Below are 22,724 nucleotides of genomic sequence, written 5' to 3'. Positions count from 1 at the left end.
GGGCTCCCCAGCGCTCTCGGCAGCAGATCTGGAAGTGGACCAGAAATACTTCTGGTCCACTTCTGGTTCACTGCTGAACACATGAAGGGCTGCCCCCGCGCTCCTATGGGATGCTCCATCCGCCCCAGTATCGCAGCATTCACAAGCTGTGCTGGTACCTTGAGGTATGTAGAAAAAACTTTTAAAGCTGTGTTTATGTCCAAATTACCAGTTCTCCAAATCAGCGTCAAATCTTCGTATTCAGATTTGGCCAAATTGAATCAGGGACAGTGATCCAAATCAACTAATTGGATCGCTGTCCCTGATTCTGGCCAAATCTGAGTTGAATAGGGCCCACTTCGCACACCCCTACTAGCCAGCAATGATTGAAGCCAGAGGGCAGTTTGCTTCTTTTGCAGGCTATTTCACTTATCAACCCTAGATTAAGCAAACCTTATGCTTTCTGAAAAGAAAGGATGGGATCATTTTTAGTTCCTGAGCAGAAACTGTTGTGGACTCTTTCCCTTCACCTCCTCCTTATTGTGCGCATAAGGAGAGTTGGAAACAATTTGTGGTGAGATGCTTAGCCCTTCTACCAGCCCCTATAAGAAGATTAGAAGGCCAAGAAAGCTTAAAGGGGTTCACCAAGCCCACAAATGGCTTGGCACAGGCTGTGTAGAAGATGGCTGTAAGGCTGGTTCCTGAAAACTGCCTTGTAAACCCTGGGAAAGGTTGTGGACAGAACAGGACACAAGGAAAGCTGTGGAGATTCTGGGCAACGTTGCAGCCCATAAAGGATTTCAGGAGAAGACAGGAGTTTCCACAACAGGCCCACAGTACATTTTTCATGTAACTAGTATACAAAAAGGGACTCCAGTCCTCAGAATAGCCCAGAATCATGAGGGCACAAAAGTGCTTTAAAGCCACCTAACCCTTCCCTGGACCACAGGTTCAGAGCATGTGCCTCCCTCTCAGAGGCTCAGCAAAGAATTTCTCCCTGGTTTCTTGGATGTGATCCCAGAATTGTAGTGAAGTAGTGAGGAGCTGGCAACATTGTTATTCTGAGGAGAAAAAACTTAATTTACTGGTGCCATCAGTCAACATCTTTCATCAGCAATGAAGTCACTTAAATGGCAGGATGCAGGAGGGCAGGAAAGGTTGTTTTGTTTCATTTTGTTTTGGAGAAGGGGAGAAGCAGGTTATTTGGAGTGATCAGAGGAATTGCCAGTTCCTGTTACTACACACACAGAATAAAGTGCATTTTTGAGAATAAAGTTCCAGTTAAAGGAATAACTATTTTGCTTCCTTACAGTGAGCAGCTCTGATCTTTTGTTGTGATACTGTTAATAAAATACTATCTTTTTTGAACTATTAAAAATTCCATGTGTCAGTCTTTAATATCTTGTGTGATTTGTGTATACATTTAAATGCCTGACCACATTCAAATAAGATTTAGATATTTCTCTCTTTTTTTCTTAATTAAAAATTGAAGGTAGATTGTGATAAGTCTGAAAGCATCCACACAGGGGGGTAAACTTGAGTTAGAAGCCCCACATATATCCAGCACATTTTATCCACTGCCCTAATGTAGCTGCATCTGGTGCTAGACAAATCTTGATTAAAATGCTTTTACCCCCAAGAAAAATGACTAAGCAGAGTATTGACAGGCCATGTGGATGGAAATAAGTTTGCTATGTACTCCTATTAAAGCACTAGGTGAGGAAAGGAGAAATTGCAATTCCAAGGCTCACAGGTTAGGGACAGAAGTTACACACAAACTGATTTAAGTGATCAGAAACTGGTTTAAACCCGTAACAGAGCAAAAGTTCAGTGCACGTAAACCAGTTTCAAAATGGCCAAAACTGGTTTAAGATAAATCTGCTTGAATGTAGGACTGACTTAGATCAAACCAGTTTTTGGAAGTTCTGTCCCAGACCCCTTCCTGGTTCAAGTTAAAATACAGTCCCCCAGCATCCCAGGATGACTTGCAGCTCTGGGCTGGGCTGTGTTGTCTGTAGCCAAGCAGTGAGAGCTGGCTGACAAGGGGGTAAGGGTGGGAAACCCAGCTGGGCAACACAGCCTGGTCTGCCCAGCAGGAGCAGAGCAGCCCCTGTCAGGTACCCCCCCCCCTTCTCCCCCGTACCCCTTGCCACTCTAGCGACAGGCCAGCCCCAGCAGCAACTCCCCTTGGCCAGGCTCAAGCAACACTCCTTGGCCAGCCCCAGCAGCAGTTTAAAGTGACGGGGGTGAGTGAGGAGGGCTTGATCCCCCCACTCCCTGCCTGTCCCACTGGCATGGACCCCAACTGGAGTCTGCCAGGCAGGGGCACAGCAGTCCCTGTCAGATATTTTGTCCTGCTTGCCACTGGAGCAGCAAGGGGCATGGCCAGACCTGGCAGCAGCCTGAAGCGAACAGGGGGCTCCCCTCTCTCTCCCTGTTTGCTTCAGCCTGCTGCCAGGTCCACCAGCGAGCGGGGTGAAATGTCTGATAGGACTGCTGCATCCCTGCCTGGGGTCCATACAAGTGAGAGGGGCGGAAGTAAAACCGCTTTCCTTCCCCCTGTTCACTTCAGGCTGCTGCCATGCCCCCCTCTGGAGTTGGGGGGAGGTATGCCTGACAGGGGCTGCTTCCCCCTTCCCCCTCCAGGCATACCCCTAATGGGGACTTTGCAGGCCAGAGTGGGGATTTAAACCCCTCCCCAATCAGCTTGCTGTAGCCTGGCTATGTCCCCCACTCTCAGATCAGCTTCCCTCCAACCATCCAGCTACTGTCAAAGGGAAGGGAAGGCTGCTCTAGCGCTCCCCAGCTTCTAGCCTGAGCCACTGCAGGCATGTGGCTGCATTTTCAGAATCAAAAGTGAATGTCTGTTCACTTGCTTCTCAATTCAATCTATGCAGGTTAGACTAACCTACAATATTGCATTTTTTCCTGCTCAGGCTTTCTGAATGTCTGTACTTAGCCACAATGCCATCTCATGGTAAAACAACTACATGTTACCTTTCATTCATTAATAGATTCAAAATTTTAATTTGGAATTGCCAACCTGAAGTGTCCAGAAATCATGATTTATGTTCCAAAAATCATGAGATTTAATAGTAAAGAAAAATAGGTGTTTGTTTATTTTTTTAATGCTTTAAGGCACACTGACCCCTCAGTTTTAAAGTTTTCTCTGCAACTTTGAGATAACATCTATAAAAGCTGAAATTTTCTCATAACCAGAAGTTTCAAGAAGATTGCATGTTAAGGAAAAGGGACTAAATAAGATGAGAGTTGGTAATGTCTAATCCTAGAATTCTTATACTTAAAACACTAAAAAGTAGGTAGTTTTCAATACTTTACCAGCTGAAAACTGGCTTTTACTCAGAGGGCTTTGCACCCCATAATAAATCAGAACCTTATCTTTATCGTGTCAGACTAAACCAAATGGAAAGGTATATTTAGGAAGATCCCGTGAATCCTTTTGCTCCTGACCACCACAACTTTTGGGCTGAGGTGGAGCCTGATGCTCCATCTAGCTTTCAAATGTTGCCACTTGTTATCACTTTGACACTAGGTACATAGTGCAGCAGATTCTGTCTAATGCACCATTTACATGAGGCAGTACAAATGCAGTTCATATGATTCATAAACACACTAACCTGCATGGATACAATTTATGCACTTATTTCTTGAGAGGCCTCTGTAAAATAATTACAAATGTTAAGTGCATTATTCAACTAGTGGATATCTCAAGTGTACAAAATACAAGAAACTCTCACCAAACCTTTATTACTCTAATCACTCACATTACAAGATGTGATTTGTGAACTAATTAGCTTGCCTGTAGGGATGTTATTCAGTCAGCCACTCCAAGTACCTGTGTAATATCTTCTCTTTTTTTAACAGTTTGCAGAGAACTTTCATAAAGGCAAACTCACACCAAGCCTCAGTCAAGACAGTGAAGCTCTGCAGTTTACTGCAGCCTGTTCACATGTCCGTTGCAAGGTTAAGCCTACTAAAAAAGGCACTTTCCAATTATGAAAATGTATGCAACTAAAAGGAGCACAAAATACTTATTTTTAGATGTTGATGATTTCTGACCAAAGAATTTTTGTTCCTTGTCAGATATACAAACAACTGAGGAAAACAACAGCTTTAAAATAATGTTATTTATGTTGCAAATCCAGGCATTTGAAAGTTGGGAAATGCTATATTTATGATTGTCTGTGCACCCCAACCTCAGTTCTCCTGTCCTACAGCACATCCATTTGGTGTATTCAAAGTGGCAGGCATCCTGTGGAATACCTTGTATACAAACATATAAAGATTGTATCATGATGCATACTTGTATAGGGTGAAATTAAAATTGTTTAGGCATCTGTAAAGCTGACATTTCCTAACTTGTGAATGATTAGCATTTCAACCTAAATAACATTTTTTAACATATATTTCAGTGTGATTCAGTAGCATATTTTCAGTAGAAAAAGGCAGAAATTGGTTCTGTTATATATAACTATAACAACTCCCTTATTAGAATCACCAGGATTTGAATTCTGCCTTATTAACAAAGTAGCAAAGACTATTAATACTTGAACCACAGACCTCCCAACAGCAGCTATGCTAACAAAGGAAATTGTAGAGTAGAGAAGGAAAGGAATGTGTCGCTGAGGCTGTGCGCCAGGTAGAGGGAGCAGTGTGGCCAGCCTGCTTCAGCAATACCTAGACATTCTTGAGTGTGTTGTATATTTCTAATGCTGCTTTCAGCAGCAGCATAAGCCTGGCCTAAAAAGTTTGTATTCACTTATTATTTTGGCATTCAGTCAACATTTTTCCTGAGGAACACTAACAGCAACATGGATATGATGTCCTTATATCATGGGCAAACTGAATGACATTTTGGGGACAAAAAAGACATTCTACGCTACATTTTTTTTTCCTTCCAAATTTTGAAGGCTTACAATGAAGTTGTTATAAAAAGGCTTCAAGCTTATCTTGTATTAGTAAATGTCTTGGAAATTATTAAAGAAGAGACACAAATACAGATTAGATATGGTCAGATACCTACAGGCAGATACCTACACAATCACTTGATCATAGAATCATAGAAAAGTAGTGTTAGAAGGTACCTGAGGAGATCATCTAGTTGAACCCCCTGCTCAAAGCAGGACCATCCCCAGCTAGATCATCCCAGCCAAGGGTTTGTCTAGCCAAGTCTCAAAAATCTCTAAGGACAGAGAGTCCACAATTTCTCTGATTAGCCTGTTCCAATGCTTCATTACCCTCCCTCGGAAAAAGTTTTTCGTAATATCTAACTTAAATTTCTCTTGCTACAATTTAAGATTGTTGCTCCTTCTTCTGTCATCTGCAACCATTAAGCACAGTCTAGCTCAGGGGTGGGCAATTGTTTTGGGCGGAAGGCCGCTTAGCAAGTTTTGGCAAGCTGTTGAGGGCCGCGTGGGTAACCCCGCCCCTTGACAGGAGCCCTGCCCCCTGGTTGCCATCTTGAGACTAGAAGTCCCGCCCCTGACTTCTTACCCTTGCTACCAGAAGTCACTACCAGAAGTCCCTCCCCTTGCCCCTGGAATTACTTCTTCGGAGAAGAGGGTTTGCTGTCTTAAGAACCGGAAAAAAAAAACAAATTATGTCGTAAAAATCAAATACCCGTAATATGATATTTTAATTCAATTTCAAAAATATTTTTGCCCTGATACCTGTGTGTTTGTGCTTTATATATAAAAGTGATTGCATGGTAGCTCAAAATGTAGTCTTATTCTTGTATAGTGTGTAGGGTGTGCAGTGGTGTTGGGGGGGTGTGGGTGGGTGGATGTGGGGTTTGTGGGGAGCTGTGGATGTGTGTGTGTGTGTGTGTGTGTGTGTGTGTGTGTGTGCGCGCGCGCATGTGCGTGTGTGTGTGGTATTTATGGGACGTGTGATTGTGTCTGGAGGAGGGTGTGGCTGTGGGGTTTCCAGGAAGGGTTGCAAGGGGGGAGCCAGCTGGGCCCTTGCTCTCCGAAGCCTCATGGCTGCATTTGCACTCCGGCAGCTCCTGCTGCTGCCAGGAGGCTGGGAGCTGCCGGGAAAGGTCCTGTCAGGCTTGGGGAGGCAGTGCAGGGGGTTCCTGGAGCCACTGGGAGTGGCACAAGTCAGTGGGGATATGGCCCGGGATGCAAGAAGCCCAAGGAGGTGGTGCAGAACTTGCATCATGCTTCTGAGGCTTGGGACAGCAAAGACCAGGCTGCGCCCCCCAACAGGTGTCCCTTGGGTTGCCACCACCCTGGGGGATGGCCCAGCCCCTCACCCCACAGGGGACCAGCAGCCTGACAGCAGCTTGCCCCCTGGCCCTGGGACAGGCAGAGAGGCTTTGCCAGGAGCCAGAGCAGACCCATGGCTGCTTTTCTGCTTCAGAAGCTCCTGCAGCTTCCAGGAGGCCAGAGGCCCCAGGGAAGCTCCTGACCAGCCCTGGGGGCAGTGCAAGGGGCCACCTGAGGCCGCTGGGAGAGGTACGTGGTCCAAAATGTGGGAAGTCCAGGAATGCGGCGCAGGAGTTGCAGCCTGCACCTGAGGCTTGAGATGGTAACAGCCTGACTGCCCCCCCCCCCACAGGTGGCTGTGGTGGGTGCTGCCACCCTGGGGGGAAGGCCTGCCACCCCCTGGCCCCACAGGGGCCCAGCAGCCTGGCAGCAGCTCACCCCCCCCAGCCCCAGGATAGGCAGGGAAGCTGCACCAGGAGCCAGAGTGGAGCCACGGCTGCTTTTTTCCTCTGAAAGCTCCTGCAGGCCCCTCAAGCTTCCCATGCCCTGGACCAGGAACCTGCCAGGTCATGCCACCCCTAGCAGCCTCGGGAGGTGACCCGTGCTGCCCCCAGGGCTGGCCAGGAACTTCCCCAGGGCCCTTGGGCTCCTCGCGGCCGCAGGAACTTCTGGAGCAGAAAAGCGGCCACGGATCTGCTCCTCCTGTTGCAGCCTCCCCACCCGTTCTGGGGCTGGGGAGCAAGCTGCCGCTGGGTCCCTGTGAGGCAGAGGGGCCCGGGCCTTCCCCCCGGGGCAGCAGCACCCACCGGAGCCTCCTGTGAGGTGGGGAAGCCAGGCTGTTGCTGCCCCAAGCTTGAGGCACAGGATGGAAGTTCTGCGCTGCCTCCAGGCCGTGTCCCCACCAGGTCATACCATCCCCAGCAGCCCCAGGTGGCCCCTGTGCTGCACCCAGGGCTGAACAGGGGGTTAAGAGCCAGCCAGGCGGTGCCCTGGGGCCAGTGGGGCCCAGAGCAGGGTGACAGGAGCCGAGGGTGCAGCTGGCTGGCCTGTATGGAGCCGGGCCAGGCTGCCCCAGCATGGAGAGAGGGGAGCCACCCTGCTCTGAGCCCCACCAGCGCTGGCTCCCATACACTCCCTTGCTCCCAGCCCCATGGCCAGATGGGGACCAGCATACCCTCAACCCCCTCTTACTTGAGCTTCCCACTCTGGCACAGGCAGGAACAGCGTCATGGTCCCTCTGGCTGGGGGGGGCAGGGCAAGGTGGGCCCTGATCTTCCAGGAGCCTACTGTGGGTTCTACTGCCCCTAGCTCCTGTCACTTTTGACAGGAGCCAGAGGCAAATAAATATCAATTTTTTAAAAATGTCTAGGGGCCCCACGGGCCGGACAGAATGGCCTGGTGGGCCAGATGCGGCTCGCGGACCATATTTTGCCCACCCCTGATCTACATCCTTTCTGTAGTGGGGGACCCAAAACTGGACACAGTACTTAAGCACTGGTGTGGCCACATCTGAATAGAGGGTAATAATCACTTCCTTTGAGCTGATGGCAATGCTCCTACTAATGGAGCAACACTCCTTCTGATGCCCTAATGGAATGATGGGATTTATTTTCAAATCCCAAAAATCACATGTCCTGCCATTTTACAGGAGGGTTTGTAATGTTGAGATTGGGGATCAGATCCCAATAGCACCATTACTACTTGCCAATCATGAGCCCAGGCTCCACCTGCAGTGGCAAATAGAAACAAGGTGTCCAATGAACTTGTACAGCCCCAGAGCTGGGACCAACACTTGGCCCATTGTCAGTCCCAACCCTTGGGTGGTATTGGAGGAAGTTCAACATTCTGGTGTAGTCCCAAGTCTGAGATCTTGCCACACATTCAGTTTCAGTTGTGATAGAAACAGCCACAACATTATTGCATTTACTTTGTGAAATGAATTCGGGGTTTATTTCCCATTTTATTTTTCCATTAATTACCTGAATGTGTGTCCAGGTTACTATTTAAGACTTGATTAACTAGTTAATCAACTTTTAATAGTGATACTCATCAGGGGCCACAGAAAAATTTATACATCTCACTACCTCCACAAACATATCTATGGAGGGTCTGTATCTGCTTATGCCAATTAATCTAATGTAAGAGTAATTTTTTTAATGCACATTAATATGAGGTACAGGTACTTGCAAGATAATTGAATAATATGACCAAGGAACTGCAGATCTGCAAGATAGAAGGATAAAGGTACAAAAAGATTTCCTAGTATTTTGTAAGATGAAACAATCAGTAAATCACATGCTTAAGATTTCTGTAGACGTGAAAGGCCTAGTACTATGTTTAGTTTGGTATGAAAGAGTTTACCAAGAAGCTTCCTCATGCTCAGCTTATGGTTTCATATAATTTTGTTGATTTTATCACATGCTTTTCTCTCTCTTTCTTCATGGCTTATTGTATAATGTTTCCTTATTGTAAATACTTCATTAGAAGAAAGAAAAAAAAATTCAACCCAACAAAGAAATTTTAACATATGCAGAACAATAGATGCAATGGAAAACCATTTTCTCATCAAAGTAAACAGTTTTGTATAGTAATTACAGAATTAAAAAAAAAGAAACGTAGTTGTTTTGAAATTAGAATGATGCTGCCGTTTTTTCATATTTTAATACAGACTCAGCTGCTATGAGACAAAAGATGAGATATAGAGAGACAGTTTTAATTCATTAGTCACAGTTCACTTTATACAGTTAAGCCCATCTGGCCACTTGTGTGGAACTTCACTTGACTGTCTCCATAAAATCTGAAGCAACCCAACTTAACCTTGCACAAATAGCCATGAAATCTATAAACACAGCAGACACAAAGGGTGCATTAGTAAGAAAAGAATAGGTCTGCTTCGTGAACTTTCAAACTATGAAATGCTCTGAGGTTCACAGAAGATAAAAGGACCTCTAATATGACATAAAACATCCAGTCAACACATAGTCAAAGACAGTGATTTCTTGTGAAAATAGGTATGCAGCTAGGATGTCACATGAAATGAAGTCTGAAATTCTCTACAGGAAAAAGCCAAGAGCGTGTGTGGGTGTGGAGAAACCCTATTATCAATTTAATCACTTCCAATTTATTTGTATATCTGTTTCCCTGAGCATTTTTTGGTCTGTTTGAAAATCTAATTTGTCGATGTCTGTGCTTTATTTTATACTTGAATTTTGTGGGTGTTTTCATACATTTTAAGATATTAAAAAGCTATTAGTATATTCACTGGCAAGTGCTTAGGCTTAGATAGTTTACATTAACAAAATTTAATCAGGTCCCTTGAGTGAATGTACTCTAATAATAGTACAAATCTCAGGACACGATACTAATATCATTACTTATTATAAGTAGTGGTTAACTCCTCAGGGTTTATGCTGAAACTAATCATTTGGTGTTGGTATGAGTGTGATATACACTGTGAGTAAGGGTTCAGAATCTCATCCCCTCTGTCTGTCTTCTTAAAACACTATACCTTGATGGTAAAAATCCTTTGAGAATTCTCAGTGTAGTAATGGAATATAGGTGGATGTGTGAATACTTTGAAATAATTCTCTTAGAAATGCTCTTTCAAATGAGTAGGCAAAGGAAAATGAAACCATTGGTTAAATAATCAATACCTTGTATATCCAAAATTAACAATTACGTGCATTTAACAGTTAAGTAACATATATTTACAAGTCCTTTATTTCTGCTTTGATTTCTAAATGTGAGTTCTTGTTCCAGGAACTGTGGTTTTCTAGTAACAGTAAGGCCTGTTCAGCTTTTTTTTTTTTTTTTTTTACTGCATCTCGGTGTACTTAATACCCATTTCTTCTTCTCTCACAGCTCTACTTTTAAAGATTAGCTTGTCCTGTCATCCCAAGTTGGTAGAATCAGTTACTGTATTCAGTCACATTTTTTAGCTGGTCCTGAACTTTCACAGTCTTTTTGAACTGAGGTCTTTACAGTGTGTAATATTAGATTCAAGTTGTCTGTCAAGCACTGCTGAATGAAAAAGCATCCCTTCAATATTCACCTTATAAAAACACGTATTGAATTTGTAGTGCTTCTCTCATTTTCGGTTTCATGAGTGTATGCGAGTTTGTGTAGCTTTCTTCTAGGCTTTTGTGGAGTTTTAGGAACAGGCTTCTTTAACATGTCCCCATTTCAAAAAAATATTTTCATCATGCTCTTTATTGGCTTATATATATGTATTTATCTGAAAAGATTTGATCTCTGGTATATTTTTGAAAAGGTGAAAAATTAGAAGCCAAAGTTTTCAGACCTGTAAACCTAAATTTGCCTTTCTAAGCCCATAATTGGGAATGCAAATAGAAATGTTCCATTTCTTTTAAGAAACACTGAATAATCACCATGCCACTGAAATCAGTGGGAGTTATAAGTACTAAGTGTTTAAGCATCCTTGAAAACCAGATAACAATGCTAGCATATTTAGTTTTTACAGTTCATCCAACTAAAGATTTTTTTAATACCTTTTTTCAGATTCCCATGGAAACCCTGTGTCACCAGAAGACCAAGTTAGTTTAGCCCAGCAAATTTCAGATGTTGTGAAACAGCCAGCCTTCATTGCTGGCATTGGTGCAGCCTGTTGGATTATTCTTATGGTCTTCAGCATCTGGTTATACCGTCACCGGAAAAAGCGGAATGGACTCACTAGTACTTATGCTGGTATTAGAAAAGGTATTGCATCTTTCCAGCCATTAATTTCTGACTGCATATTGATTGTTCTTTCTCATAGGAAGTACCATGCTCTTCTAAGACCTGATAAAAAGCTTTTGGGATGTTTTAAGAGTCTGCCTTTTGCATGCTTTAGTTGGATTTGGATCAGGTACCCGATAAAGAACACAAAAAGATTCAAATAACACAGCATACCTGACCTACTAATATGTCTTTTTCAAAATACCTGGAGTTGCTTTTTCTTTAATGTGTTTAGTCCTGGTACTTGTCTACATGCTTACAGAACAGATAAAGCATGGGTTCCAGCCCCTGCTGCTTTGTCGCTATGCCATATGACTGACCAGAAGATGAATCGACTGGTAGTTCAGCATCCATCCTCTTTGGTTTTTTGCCCTTGTTTAGAATGCTAACTGTTGGCAGTTATAGTAATTTTTTTGCTGCATTCATTTCTTATTTCCCCTCTGTGATGTGGAGGTGAGAGTATTGTGACTGACGGAAGGAATCAAAAGGAATCTTTCATAAATGTGGTTCCAATATCCTCCTATGGGCATGAATTCTGAGGCTTGACGCAGACAGTCAGCACCTTGTTTCAGTACAGCTCAAATGGCACTATCAGCACTAGATTCAAGTCATGTCAGTTTTCATACACTTAGTATTTATGCCATTGCTTAGTGTATGTGGTACTTTGCAATGGACATTGGAAGAAACAAAAATTCTGAAAATCTGTCGATCTAAGAGCTTGATTTCCCCTGATCTTAACGGGCTTTGGATAAGCCTCAAAAGGCAAAATTGGATTGGCCTGTGACGTTACAGTTGGGTATGATACAGTGGACCTTCTTATATCTTAAATCATTGTCATTTATGTGGTAGTCATAAAACCGGAATGAAAACATCGAATGAGGAAGATGAAAAGGCATGGAGTAAATCGGGAGTGCTGATTTCTAGATTATTTTCCAGAACTGTGTGCTTGGCTACATCACGTTGTTCTATGTGGGATGCCTCCCAAACAGAAATTAGCCTCAACCCAGTGGCACTTGAAGAGTGACAGGGTCACTTAGCCTGCTTGCAGCACCTCAGAAATGACTACATTGCTTTAGAATTAAGAAGCAGCCTGCCTGGAATAACACAAGATGTTTAAGGATACTGCTCTGGAGAGGGGGAAGAGATGCACTGGATATTTGATAACTAAAACATAGATGCAAGTTGAAAAGGTGTCACAAAGATGGCATATGGTTATAGGATTTTAAAACTAGGCAGACAGTTACATCTTAGTCATTTAAGGCATTGGGGATCTGCTGGGCAGCAGGTAATGCAAAAACGTTTCCAAATAGTGGTAAGTCATTGCTCTATAAAAAATAGTCACTGAGCTAATCAAGGTTTTACAAATAATTTGAGGGATGGGAGATCATGTTTATATGTAGGCATTGTATATGATAGCCTACACCCAAATGTACCCGCCTTTTCCAAAAACCCACTTCTAAACATCTTTGATGAAAGATTTGCCATCATCATTTTGGAAATGACTCTAGAAGCAAAATCCCTGTCTCCCATGACACCAAGGTTTGATTAGTTCTCATGACCGTTAAAAAAAAAAAAAAAATAGAGCTGTTAGCAAAAGTTAAGCCTGGCAATTTCAGTAGAGTTGCAGCAGCACAAATCAGGGATAAATTTAACCTGTGATTTTGCTTCTCTGAGAATGTTAAGATATGAGAGATCCCTATCTCTGCTGCATTAACCAGCTGTTTTTTGTTTTACTAATAGCATGCTGCCATAATGTCTTTCTACAAAAACTGTCAAACTAATATCACTATACTTTCAGCTGTATTTAAGTGAAGCAAAAGCAAGAAAATATCAATTAAACAAAAACAATATTGGCATTTGTACCGGTTTTTATTGTGTTCTGTATATTTTTATAGAAATATTATTTTTAAGTGTTAGAAAGGAGAAAACTTTTAATTACAGTAGTTGGAGATAGTTTTGTTAGTCTGAAGGTAGGTGGAAGGCAGGGCAGTGTGGCATCTTATAAACCAGGGGCAAGCAATTATTTCGGGCGGAGGGCCTGTTACTGAGTTTTGGGAAGCCATCAAGGGCCGCATGACAGGCAGCCAGGGGCAGATAAAAAATTTAGAAAACTAATATTTAGGAGCCCCACAGGCCTGATAAAAGGCCTGGCAGGCTGCATCTGGCCCGCAGGCCACATTTTGCCCACCCCGTTATAGACTTACTCATTTGGAGAAGTATGAGCTCTTGTAGGCTGTAGCCTACAAAAGCTCATGCCTCTCTGAATGAGTTACTCTGTTAAGTGTCACACTTATCTGCTTTCTGCCTAATAGAGATGTAGGACTCAATTCTGCATTAGCAATGTAGTTGAAAGCAAAATAGAGCCTTTGGAGAAATCATGAATCAACCTAGCTACATCCTGTAAGTGTATTAAATGATATATGTGAGCATATGTACTGAGTGATAGTTACCAACTTTTATTAACTATTTACGTATTTTACGTTTAGTTCAGGCTTGACGTGTTTAAAATATTTCAGTACCCACACGTGTATGCACGTTTTGCACTAGCAGCACCACTGGGTACCCACAACAGTTTGTTAATGGAAGCCTTGAGAATTAAGTTGTTGTTACTCTCTAAACATTTAATTTAGCCTGATGTCTTTTTATCTTCTCCTTAATTTGTTAAAAACTAAACTGGGTTAGCTTTCAGGAAAGTAACGATGAAGATCTTTCATCTTTTTCTCATGACCTTGTGATTGTAAATTAATGTGGACACAGTTCATTTTTTCTTGAATAACTCTCGTTTTAAATGCACCTTTTATGAAAGCGTGTTATTGGGGCTCTATATTTTTTTTAACATAGCTAAATTACACTGACTGTGTGAAAAGACCTAACTGAAAGAGAGCACAGTCGAATTCCGAAAGTAAGGACAGCTGTGCTACAAATGAAGCCTGATTGGGCCAAGTGTTTAGCCATTTCCTGTTTTTGTACGGTATCACATGCTTGGGAACAAATTGGCTTTATAAAAGGCAACAAACGTACTTTTTTGGTCCCAAATAGACTCTGGAGCCCCTAAAGAGGGCCCAACAATACACCATAACTATCTACAATGTAAAAATTATATCGAGTTACTTGAACATCAAAGCCTGCAGAACCAACACATTATCTTTGTGTGGTAGGTCTGCTAACCAAATTGTCCTTCTAAGATACCTTTTAGTGAATATTCTGTGGTTTCTCACACATTTCTCCTTTTTTTTCTTCTTGAAATTAAGAGGGGAAAAGGTTGGTCTTCCTTTACCTTTGAACTAATTAGGAACTATACCCCATTTTCAACAGGGGGGGGAGTGCAGTCAGATTGGAACCATGGAGGCAGCTTGCATGTGTATTAGTCTTGATTGATCCAAAAAAGATTTATAGTGGCAGTAAGAGTCAAGGTTTTCAAGGACTGTTATTGTTCCATTGTTAAGTAGAGAGATGTTACAGAGTGAAGGCCATCTTTTATGCAAATATTTTTTTTTTAAAAGAAAAGGTAGTGATTTTGTGATTTGTGTCTGTTCCTGTCCTTTCCACAAAAGCTAGATAAATAACTCTGGCCTACTGTAATGCAGTTGTTACAATGAAAAGATACAGTAAAATGGTTCAATTTTGTGGTTTCCTTTGTTCCTTTAAATGGCCATTGTTTCTTTACGGAATCATTAAATGTGCCTTTTAATTCAGTGTAATGGGCATTTACTTACTGAACTGTAGATAAATTCAAGGCCAACCTTGATAAGGCTTGCTGAAGAATTAATCAGTTTGCATTTTAAAATGATTAACAATGTAGGGTTTTTGTTTGCACTAGGATTTGCAGGAAAACACAAGATACTAAACAGAGGGTCATCCAGAGGCTAAACCACACTATTCCCCTCATGAGTACAATAGAATGTCATGCTTTTTCAAAATGGTACCTGTGGAGACAGGTTTCTTTTTGAATGACAAATTTGATTTTATTCTTATATCAGTGTGACTGAACCACTGGGTTAGTTATTTACATTTGGTTTACATTCAGCTGTCTGCTAGATTTATACTAATGTGGTATGTTTCCCTTTCTTTCTTCAGCTAAATAACCAGTTTGTATTTTGTTTTGATTTTTCAGTCCCGTCTTTTACCTTCACACCAACAGGTATATATTTGCACTTTTCCCCCCTTCTTTGTTAGTTTGGCATGCATTTGTTACACTATATGTTTCTGTTTTTCTAATATAACCACCAATCTGCTCTGAAAAAATTATATATAAATATATACACTTTTTCATATATATTCATTTTAATATATAATATTATATATTGTGGATATAAAATATATATATATATTAAAATGAATTATTTTATTAATGGCTGGTATCATTAATATTCATTAAGTAGTAGAGGTCTTGTTCAGCATATATTAGAGATTATCCTTGCTATATATAGCTGAGCTTTTGCCCATTTGTGGATGCTGCTTCCTACAATTTGAACTACATAAACCTATCCATACAACTTTTTAGTGGAGTCCTGCTGATTCCAATGAAGTAACCTGAGATCCAGTCCTGCATAATTTTCTACTAATATGGGCTGCTGCATGGATAGGGTGTCCTGTTAATGTATAAGGTAGTACTCTTAGGCTAAGTACAGGCAGTTAAAAAGCCCAAGACTGAATAAATTCAGTCTTTGCAGGTTAGTCTAAGCTATGTAGACTGAACCAATGACCAAGTGAACAGACATTCATTCACTTTTGATTCCAGAAATATAGCCACATGCCTGCAGTGGCCCAGGCCAGATGCTGGGGGGGCCTAGAGAACACCTCCCTGCTGAGCTGGAGCAGACAGCTTGGGCCAAAGGTAGCCTGCCCACCCTGTGAAGGGGGGGAGGGGGGGTTACAGGGGAGGTGCAAAGCATCCCTGGATGATGAGTAAGTTAATTTGAATCTGGAGGGGATCTGGGACAGAATGTCAATAAACTGGTTTAACCTAAATCACTTGTCTGATGCTACATCGATCTAGGTTTAGGTTCAACCTGTTTTGGCCTGTTCGAAAGCAGTTTATGTGCACTGAACTTCTGTTGAACTGGTTACAGATTTGAACCGGTTTCCAGTCACTTATACTGGTTTATGTGTATTTTCTGTTCCTAGCCCTAAGGGGTTACATCAGGGCTTCAGTCAGTACATGAATAGAAGATCTTCACGGGGCATCTATTGGAAATGTTTTGAAAAATATTGGTAAATCAAGTGGAGGCAGATTGTCCTCTGAGCTAGTTTTGAATGAATGGCTTGGCACAATATTAGAAAGCTGTGTGTTGCAGAAATTGCCAGCTTTTGGAAGAGACATGAAATCAAATCCCTGATCACGCATGGTCATTAGTGTGCACTTATGATAACTCTGGTTTGAGTTTGAATTTGGGTAGGTGAGGTTTGGCTATTTTACTGCCCCCACTTCCGTGCAGTACCAATTGGATGTGGTTTTCTTCACTTCCTGTTTAAAGAGTAGTATCGATGTGCAGTGTTAAAAGAGATGTTCTGTTCTGCCATTAAAAGGTGCATTTTAGTTGGGAGGAACCGATTTAAAATAATCTGTTTCTTTTATTTATTTATTTGGAAAGTATTAAATATGACCATCACATGATCTCAACCAAAGCCCACCAAAGGCAGAAGGAGACTTTCCACTGAATACAGAGGGCCTTGGATCACACTGACAGCCTTTAAATTCAAATGCTATGTAACAGGAGTTAAATGGACTCCCACCCAACCATTGACCTACGTGTGTTCTTCTTAGTCATCTCCTACAGGCAGATATCTGAAGGGATCCACAGGCCTAACAACATACTTTTCAGTTCTGCATACTTTGTATTCCAATGTGTTTTAAAACAAAATGGTTTAGGGCCAGATTCTTAATCACACTGGGTGTATCTACATGTGTGTTTTGCTGCAGTTGACTAATTAGCTCCTCCATAAAGCTAACTGTTTACAGTGCTGGTATTAGGGTAGAGTAATTAAATGAAATGAAATGCACATGTAGAAGGTGATAGGGGCTTGCTGGGGCATGAGGATGCTAACATGCAGGGGCTGCCTGCTGCCTAGCCCCACAGCTCCACACTCTCAGCAGTCTTGTGCCCTAGCCAGCTCCCCTACCACCTGGAGCCCAGGGCTGACCTTTCATGCCCCATGCCAGCCTAGGACTGCTCCACTGTGGCTCAAAGTGCTGCTGTCCCAGGCACATGTATAGACAGTGCACCCAGGAGCAGTTTCTTCCAGCTCAAACAGCTCCAGAGTTTATCATGTCACATTAATTGCATGTGTAGATGCACTCTTTGAGTAGTACCTTACTTGATAAATGATCTGTTTTCTTTCAGTGGACATGCTTACTAGTCTATGTGAGACAATGTCTCTTCCATAATGTTTCTGAGGTCTTTGAGATGTACAGTTGAAACAAGCACAGTTTAATCCTATTATTATTTTTTTTATTTGGGTTAACACAGTTTTTCCATCCAAGGCATAATATAATACACTACAGAAATTTCCTGGAGGATCATAGAGATGTGGATGCATGTTTTCTTAGTATGAAAACTCAACACTAAGAGAAAATACCGGCACTCCATATGATACAAACCAAAGCTGCAAAATAAACACTGATCATTTAAAAGAAAAAATGTGAAATGTGTAAAGTATGTAAGAAACAAAACAGAATTTACTTTTTTCCAATAAACTAGAACCCCAATCATTGTGTCCATTTAGTTTAAATAGTAACAGACTCTCTTTACCATTACCTTTAATAAAGGACTTACCTGTAGAATTACATCCTATATTTTAATCCTGTTATTGTAGTCACTGCCAGCATTTATCTCTCTCTTGCAGACTCCCAGCTTGGAATTCTTCTAAAGAGGAAAATTTGGCTTCCTTTTTTTTTTTTTTTTTTTAAATGCATTCCTAGTTAGAAAATGCATAGCTGTAGAATCCATCACAATTTGCAGTGAGGCTAATCTCCTTAACCCCTTGCTTAACCCACTGTAGGCCTGTAGAACAGCAAATTTATAACACTTCCATTTACTGAGTTTTATGCTTCTTAAACTAACTTTAACCACAATGCTTTCTGGAAAGTACATTTAAGGTGCACTTAAAAAATTGCATCTACATTTGTGCCATCTTAAAAAGCCTGGTAATTTAGAACCATTCTTTCTGCCAAACACATTGCATATAAAGGTGAATATGTTCACATTTTAGATCCAAAAAGTTGTAGACAAAGTCACCTGGTTAAATTTTAGAAAATAACTTTACAAGGGCTTATTTTTAAATCAGCTTGTTGCATAAATAGAGTGCAGTTTTCTCTAATGAGAGATCACACTAAGCTTAGGTTGTAGAAAGGAAGGATATCTGAAAATCACTAAAATGTAGTGCTGATGTCTGAATATAGCATGAGATGTTACAATAGGTTGTGTACACTGAGCCATTATTTAAACTGGAAAGAATGTCTGTGCTGCAAAATAATAGCATCTATGTAATATTCTCAAAATAATTGTGTACAGTAGACCTTTAACCATCTACTTATTTATTAAATAAATAGTGACCTAAATTCTTCCCTAGACTAACTCCTCAGAAGTCAGTAGAATTACATCAGGGATGAATTTAGGCTAACATATTACTCCGTTCATTTCTAAGTGCTGTGTGTTTATATGAGATTTGCACAATGAATTTTGTATAGAATGGAAATACAATGACTTACTGGGGCTTAGAGGTAATCAGATGATCCAAATATAATGTACGGATTTGAAAATGTTGAAAGGATAAGTTACAGGATTAAAGTTTAACTAGTGTGAATTTAGAAAATTAGCTGCAAAGAAACAAAGGATGATGTTACAGTGCTATTTAAAGGATTCTACATGCTTATAAATTATTTGCTTTTTATCTTTTTAATATTTTAGTAACCTATCAGAGAGGAGGAGAAGCTGTAAGCAGTGGAGGCAGGTAATAATGTGGTTTATTTTGCAGGTTATAAATGAGGTGCAAATAAACTTAGACATCAAGAGTGCATTTGTGTTTATAAGTGGTGATAGACTGATTTCTTAGAAAGGCTAAATAAATAATATTACTGTACAATGTAGCCATATACTTTACTGTTTGTTAAGGGAACAGTATATTCTCTTCCAAACATAGCTTTCACTTCCTTTCCAAAATGAAGCATAACATTTTCAGTTGAGTTGCTTTGTTAAATCTGGGGGAAATGCATCTCAAAAAGCAAACAGCAGAGGGAGCACTTTGACTTCAATATAGAGGCTTACCGATTTTAGCACATGATTAAGGGAGTTAAAGTAATTAAATTGTGGCATTTATGAAGATTAAGAAATATAGCTGGTTCACAGATACTAAAAAAGAATAAAACACATTCATTGGAAAAACTTGCTAAAGACAGCAGCAGCTTATACAATGATTTTTAAAAAAAATTTGCAGGGAATGCAAAACAGTTAAATCATCACATGAGACAGTATGCTGGAGAAGTAGAGTGAAATAGGTACCCTGTTAATAAAGGTTTCTGTGCTCTCAGAAGCTAGTACTGGTTGAGATTGAGGACACAACTGAACTGTGTTTACTGGTTTTATTTTATTACATAATAAATAGCAACAGATCACAACCTCAGTTTCCTGAACCAAGGGTTCTGTGTTTTTCAAAAAACAAAGCATCAGTCCTAATACTTTAGTAGCACATTTATGTTTTTTCTTTTAAGTCGCATGCAAAACACACCTGCATTAATGTTAAGGCTTTGGCATAGTGGGGAAGCAAGCCCTTGCATCTCAGAGAAAACCCATCTCTATCTCCTGGGTAGTGACTTACTGTCCTTCACTTATTTAGAAAAACAGCAAACACACATGTTCCATATTTACAGAAGTGTAGTTGCTTCCACTTGTATAATAAGATACACTGATAAGGTTTGGGGGAAAATGAGCACATCCTCTCCCCCCATGTAACATGGATGGGCATGTTTGTAAGGGACTGCATAAATCGCAGACTGCATGTAAATCAAAGGAAGGTTTTCAATACCTGTTTGGTAGTACCTGTGGGTGATATTTGTCTCCTCTCTAGAAAAAGCCCAAGCCACTCTGCAAAGGTAGAGGATTCTGAAATTTGCCCATCTAACCTCTTCCCTGGCCGTATGGCTACAACACAAATCATTCCAGTTGCAGATCCAGAGAGAAGGCTCCAATATTAGCTGTTACTACCATATATTTAAGTACATGCTTCTGAACTATAGATCCACACAGCAGCCCAACCACATGCTTCACAGTTTGCTTGAGGGTAATGGAGAATTCCCCTGTGCATTATTGAGAGTCCACAGACAAAAGCAGAATTCATAGTTGGTCTATCTACAAATCACGTAGCTAAGTCCCATACCTTTTTGAGACTTAAATATTGCAAAAAACTTGATCTTGTCTCTAAATTCTTTGGATGATTTTTTACTTTATATGCAGAGTACTAGGAGAGTTGGGGATAGAAATGATGGTACTGATAACAGTACCAAATAATAACATATCTATTATAGATTTGCAAAGAAAGTAAGCACACAAAATATGCTTTCCTGATGCATATACACTTGGTCAGTTTATTAGTCTGACAGTAAGTCATGCTTCATCAGTTCTTGCACTAGGCTGTCAGCTGCCATATATAATGCAGTTATATGCACGCACAAACATGCACGCGCACATACGCACGCGGCATATATACTATACAGACTGCATCAACAGTTGGTTGTGAGAAATCTAGTTTGCCAAACTTGTCATTGTCTAGCAAAACATTGGATTTTAGATTTTTTTTATGAATAAAATCCAAAATCCAATGTTTTGCTAGAGAATACATTGTTTTTTCTGAGTTTGGTGACTAACTTTTGAGGCTTTTACAATGGTAGCCTTTAAAAACTTACCAACTATGCCTGAAATAAATTTCTTCTATTCTTGCATCTTTATTTTTTCTTCTTTACATACAATAGGAAATGCTTTGAACAAAGTAATGACTGAGATTATGAAATTTAATATGCATCGGTAATTATCAACAGCAGTTGTTAAGAGACAATGCTGTTTGGCGCTTAATGAAATAACCAAACTTTCTTTTTAAAGACCAGGACTTCTAAACATCAGTGACCCTGCCACTCAGCCGTGGCTTGCGGACACCTGGCCTAACACCGGAAATAATCACAACGACTGCTCCATCAACTGCTGCACTTCAGGCAATGGCAACAGTGATAGCAACCTTACCACGTACAGTCGACCAGGTTAGATATTTTGCTTTGTTGTTATAGGACCTGTTTTATCTTACAAAGTACATAGGCTGATCTAAGTTGCATTCATATTTCTTCATAGTTACCTTTTTGGTTCCTTTTGTTGCCAAATTGTAACAGACTGTGTCTAGAGGGAGATCGAATTGATGGGCCCTATGGCACTACATGCTACAAAAAAAATCACAGGTCAGATGGACTGAAAATTTCTTGTTTTTGAAAAAGCCCAGATCACTTTTGTTGTTTGTACAAATATGTACTTCTTAATGTTGACTAAAACCAGAATTAGAATGTCAAAATGCTGCTTTTTATTCTCTGTGCCTGGGACAACCAGAAGAAGGAGATGCCACATCCTACCCAAGTTTCTTCATATGTGATTTCCAGAACAGTTATATACATCCAGACACATTTTTGTTCACCTGTTGTTATAGAAAAATCTTTTATTTGGGTATCTGGGTCAGTTTTTTGATGGGCCAGAAAGTTAATAGGCTGAGGAGCATTTCTACATATGATCAGTTGAATCTGAAGACCAAAATATGCTATTTAGATCAAAGAATTTGCTCTTGGGATTCAGGGAAGCATAAAAAGGGAACAGGAAGACCTTCCATATTTTAAAATAAACCCTACTGGGCTCCAAGAGAGCACTTCTTAGTGGAATGTTCTGAGAAGTAACCCTTGTTGTTACAAGTTTGTTTTAATGGAGCTGGCGTTCCCTTCAGTTTCACCCAGCTTGTGCTAACCACTGACTTAGGAACAACACATCTTTAATACCATCCTGTCTTGGGTACTGCCAGCAACCTTCATTGTACTTCTCTGATTCCATTCTCTCATTCTGAAGTGCAGATACTTGAGGGAAAAATGATGTTCCCTCTAGATGATCAATGCAAGTCCAGCCTTGAAATGATTGTGGTGATCAATTTAATCCAGTATACATATCAACCACTGGTCAGTCAGTCTAGATCATTGGTTCTTTAGTGAGATGCCAAGGCACTCCAAGGTGCAACCAGATCCCTTCAGTGGTGCCATGACACAGGTGATCCCCGCTGCAGCAGTAGCCAGGTAAAACTACCCTATGAGCCCTCCTGCTGCATTAGGACTATGACCAACTAGAGTGAAGCTGGTTAGGTTTACCGCTTTTCAATCCAGCCCCTGCCAATGCTTCTCCCAGAAACTATTACTATTTTTGAGTGTACAGCTCTCTTAACAAAATCCAGAATAGGTACAGACAGTTAAAAAGCCCAAGGAAGAAACAATCTAAGTTTCACGGTTTTCTGGAAGCAGCATAGTGTAGATCTCTAGGAAACAGAACAGACATTTGTCTTTTGGTGGTAAATCTTAGACTGAGTTCTGCCAGTTTTAAACCAGTGTATGTGGGCCATACTTTGAGTATAGACTGGTTTTGTATGCCAAACTTCGATGCTGTCATGGGTATAGACCAGTTTCCAGTCACTTATACCAGTAAATGTGTAATGTTTGTACCTGACCCCAGTGACTGGATGTTGAAACTAAACAATTCAGATGAGAGAGTA

The 22,724-nt window shown here is 41.0% G+C and overlaps 1 protein-coding gene across 5 annotated transcripts in view; it reads left to right on the top strand.

Moving 5' to 3' along the window:
- ROBO1 (roundabout guidance receptor 1) overlaps positions 1–22,724 on the top strand; it is a 1,310,595-nt gene that overhangs the window by 1,244,337 nt on the left and 43,534 nt on the right. For 4 of the 5 annotated variants that reach the window (XM_019525389.1, XM_019525386.1, XM_019525385.1 and 1 more), the window contains 4 exons: positions 10,728–10,925; positions 15,058–15,084; positions 18,854–18,896; positions 21,038–21,192. In XM_019525389.1, the coding sequence (XP_019380934.1) occupies positions 10,728–10,925; positions 15,058–15,084; positions 18,854–18,896; positions 21,038–21,192 (423 nt within the window). The remainder of the gene's footprint in view (positions 1–10,727; positions 10,926–15,057; positions 15,085–18,853; positions 18,897–21,037; positions 21,193–22,724) is intronic. The other variant, XM_019525387.1, reaches the window with a different exon arrangement.

Source organism: Gavialis gangeticus, unplaced genomic scaffold, assembly GCF_001723915.1.
Source record: "Gavialis gangeticus isolate Ggan-Ray unplaced genomic scaffold, GavGan_comp1, whole genome shotgun sequence".
NCBI lineage: Eukaryota > Metazoa > Chordata > Crocodylia > Gavialidae > Gavialis > Gavialis gangeticus.
This window is presented reverse-complemented; position numbering and strand designations above follow the sequence as displayed.